The 4,343-nt window shown below is 34.4% G+C and overlaps 1 protein-coding gene across 1 annotated transcript; it reads left to right on the forward strand.

Annotated features, from left to right (window-relative positions):
• The first annotated feature begins 1,663 nt into the window (after positions 1-1,663).
• LOC145334063 (uncharacterized) lies at positions 1,664-2,908 on the forward strand. The gene has a single exon (XM_080179346.1). It carries the CDS (start codon positions 1,708-1,710, stop codon positions 2,680-2,682), a length of 975 nt encoding a protein of 324 aa, XP_080035472.1. The 5' UTR covers positions 1,664-1,707; the 3' UTR covers positions 2,683-2,908.
• Positions 2,909-4,343: the final 1,435 nt, after the last annotated feature.

A 4,343-nucleotide genomic window follows, 5' to 3' on the forward strand; every position in this document is an offset into this window, starting at 1 on the left:
ACACACACACAGACACACAGATTTTAAGTTCTGGCAAGTTTTGTTAATACATTAAGAGTGAGCAAAGTTTTTTCACAACATACGGACATTCATATGATTTAGAGTAGCTCTGCTATTAATTAAATGTTTTCTTTTATATGAGGTAATTGTAGTGATATCCAATAACTATGAATGTACACAATAAAATTCCTAAAACTCTAAATTGAATAATTCAATAATAATAGGATATGGATTGTCTGTCTGTTTGTTTTTTGTTTGTCTACTAGGATCAATAAAGTGGCTAGCTGGATCGTTAATAATTTTTGAATACGTTCTTTATTTATTTTAGACTATTTAGGTTGCATCGTAGACAGGGACATCCAACGAGGGGGGTGGGATCTGTGATTACCCGCCCCCCCCCCCAAAAAAAAAAGCTTGGACGTCCTATATGATATAAGGATTATGTCGTAGGCACCCCCAAATTTTTTATTTTGCATTTCCCCCTCCCCATCCCCGAGATCAAAAGCTTGGGCGTCCTTGATCGTAGAATATGCATAAACAAGGATGACAACATCCATAAAAGCGAAGCTCTGAAACGGTAGGACAAACGGACATTAACACTTGTATAATGTCAGAACTGAATAATCAGAATGCGAATGTATAAGAGTCAAAGCAAAATTGTAAGTAAATTTGTTTGTAAAACTGCTTGATACAGGATAATGTTTATGGACATACTTACATTTTTAGGACTTGATTATAGAGTTGCTTCGCTTATAAAATTGTACTTTGTTGTCCCAGGAATCAGTATACCAAAAATCAGACCAATCGGATAATTAAAAAAAATAAAATAAAAAAATCAATATGTTAAAAATGGACGTACGGACATTTTGGTAATGATTATAGAGTTGCTACGCTTTCTAACTCTTACCTAACTATTACAGGAATCACCATGCAAAATTTAAAATCGATAGGACAATTCTAACATGCCTTAATTAACGAAAAAAGCTATTTTAAAAAGTAAAAAAATCAATATGTTAAAAATGGACGTACGGACATTTTGGTAATGATTATAGAGTTGCTACGCTTTCTAAATCGTACCTAACTACTAAAGGAATCACCATGCAAAATTTGAAATCGATAGGACAATTCTAACATGTCTAAATTAACGAAAAAAGCTATCCGTTACGGACGGACGGACGTACGGACGGACGGACGGACGGACGGACGGACGGACCGACCCTAATTATAGAAAAGCTTCGCTTTTAAAAATGTATTATACTTGTATAAATGATGATTCATTTGGAATCTGTTAAACTTAAAATGTAAAAGGTTATATTTGTATAAGACTATGCTTAGAATTTATTTGTTTTGTAATGAAAAATGTGGAGATTTCCTCAAAGTAATATTTGACCCCCCACCCCCTTTTGCTTTCTTTCAAAAATATAGATGGGTAAGATCTGGGAGGGTTATGCTTATGGTACAAAAAGGCTTCAATAAAAGCAAGCTTTTTTTATAAAAATAAAATTTCATTAATTTTTATATTTTTATAGTTAACCTGGAAAAATACGGGGGGGGGGGGGCGATGATATTAGTACACTTATTGTAGAGTGGGATATTGCAAAATTATCTTATCTTATTAAGTTTAGTTTTTATATTTTCAGAATTAACTTAAAATATTCATTACCTCAAAAGGCTTTGAGTAAACCAGACCTTTATTGCTGACACAAAATGGATAAGATAATGAAGCTATTTTTTGTTTTAGTCTTTTCTTCTTTAGTTTTCCAAATTAATGGATTTACCATTAGAGAAACAAATATAGATTTAACAACAACTACAACTACAACTACAACTACAACTGCACCTTCAACATCAACAACTACAACTACACATGCACCTTCAACATCAACAACTACAACTACAACTACACCTGCACCTTCAACATCAACAACTACAACACCTGCACCTTCAACATCAACAACTACAACTACAACCACACCTGCACCTTCAACATCAACAACCACAACTACAACTACACCTGCACCTTCAACATCAACAACTACAACTACAACTACACCTGCACCTGTAACAACAACTACAACTACAACTACACCTGAACCATCAACATCAACAACTGCAACTACAACTACACAATCAAAACCTGATACAACAACTACATCAAAACCTGATACAACAACTAAAACAACAAAGCCAGATACAACAACAACCTCAGTATCAGCAACTACCCCAACAACCCCAGTATCAGCAACTACCCCAACAACCCCAGTATCAGCAACTACCCCAACAACCCCAGTATCAGCAACTACCCCAACAACCCCAGTATCAGCAACTACCCCAACAACCCCAGTATCAGCAACTACCCCAACAACCCCAGTATCAGCAACTACCCCAACAACCCCAGTATCAGCAACTACCCCAACAACCCCAGTATCAGCAACTACCCCAACAACCCCAGTATCAGCAACTACCCCAACAACCCCAGTATCAGCAACTACCCCAACAACCCCAGTATCAGCAACTACCCCAACAACCCCAGTATCAGCAACTACTCCAACAACCCCAGTATCAGCAACTACCCCAACAACCCCTGTATCATCAACTACCCCAAAATCAGGTTCAAGTGACTTGAAGGTTTCTTTTGGGATTATTGTTGTAACCTACATTTGTTTATTGATAACAATTTAGATACTCCAGACATAGTATTAGTCCAAGCAAACTTTAGGCAGTCAGTCATAGAAAATTAAACTAAAATATTTTTGACTTTCTTTTCAAATCATATTGTTTACCATAATTTTAACACAATTTTAATTGATGCTTAAAGTCCTTGCGGGCTTTAACTAAGTTTCTCTTAAAAATGTAAAGATATATATTGTTAATTTTATCTTTATTAAAAAAAAAATTTAAAAATGTGTAACATCTTATTGGAACTGATTAGTGAAACAATTTTATTTCATGAATAAATTTTTAAAAATATAAGTTGTGTTTGTATCTATAGTTATATTTTAATCGTCATATTGTGTTCATTTTAAATATAAAATTCTGCTATTTAGATCTCGCAATCATCAAGAAGAAAGCGAACAAACACCAAAAAATCCTAAAATTAATATTTAGTTTCAGTAGTTATATAGCACTTAATATGCAGTGGTCATAGATAAAAAAAATTTCAAAGGGAGCATTCTTTCTTGTCAAAAAACTAGAGGTATTAGTTATAGTAACATCCATAGGATAATAAACCTATTGATTACACAAACTTTATCTGAAAGTCCTAGCTGACATTGGGCTGTTTATTACACTATTACAAAGTTTTTAATAATGTTTTCTAATTCGTTTGCTCAACAACTTTGGAGACTAATTTGAATTTTGATTGGATGGATCATTGAGTTGACTGTTCAATTGTTTCAACAACTAATTGTAATCTACAGATGGGTTAATTTTGTATATCATCACTTAGAATGTACATCAATTTATTGGCCATTGTCTTATCCCTTTAGATCCCTGCCTAGCTGACCATAGTATTAGGTAAAGCCTGTTTATCGGCCAATCCAACTCCCTACTCTTATTGGCAATGCCACTTGCTTGACTTAACCGCATTAATAATAATTTTAAAGTCTTTAGTATTACAAAATCTAGTCTAGACTCGAACCTGACACTATCCCGACAACAAGCCGATGCATTATTCTATTTTAGTTTTTTTAAATGGGGGGGGGACCCTCCTCCAATCAGTTATAAACCTTCCCAGGACTTATGAAAGGCTACATTGTAAAGGAGAACTATATCGTTTCAGCGGTTATTAGATCCTTAGGTACAGACACACAAATTCGTTACTCTATTTTAGGGATATAGGGTTATTTTCAAACGACTCTGTTTTTGTTTATTGAAGGACTAAATTTTTTTTTTAAAATTAGGTAACTCTCACCTTATTTTTTGTGTAGATTTTTCCTACAGTGGAACAACATGTTTTTGTAATTTAAGGTCCTACACTAACCTAATCTGTATAGAAATACTTGATCCATCTAAAATTTTAGATATTCCTACGTTTGTCAACACAGAGGTTTGTCCTGGAACCTAATTTAATACAATCTTACCTATCCTTTTTGTCAAGTGCGGGCGCTGCGCTATTTATGGATCATATTTTCCTTTTTAAAAGCGAAGCTTTTCTATAATTAGGGTCGGTCCGTACGTCCGTCCGTCTGTCCGTACGTCCGTCCGAGATAGATAGCTTTTATTCGTTAATTTAGGCAGGTTACAATTGTCCTATCGATTTCAAATTTTCCATGATGATTCCTGTAGTAGTTAGGTACGATTTAGAAAGCGTAGCAACTCTATAATCATTACCAGAATGTCCG

This window comes from Acartia tonsa, chromosome 12 (assembly GCF_053477335.1).
Source record: "Acartia tonsa isolate MP-2025a chromosome 12, ASM5347733v1, whole genome shotgun sequence".
In the NCBI taxonomy this organism is placed as follows: Eukaryota; Metazoa; Arthropoda; class Copepoda; order Calanoida; family Acartiidae; genus Acartia; species Acartia tonsa.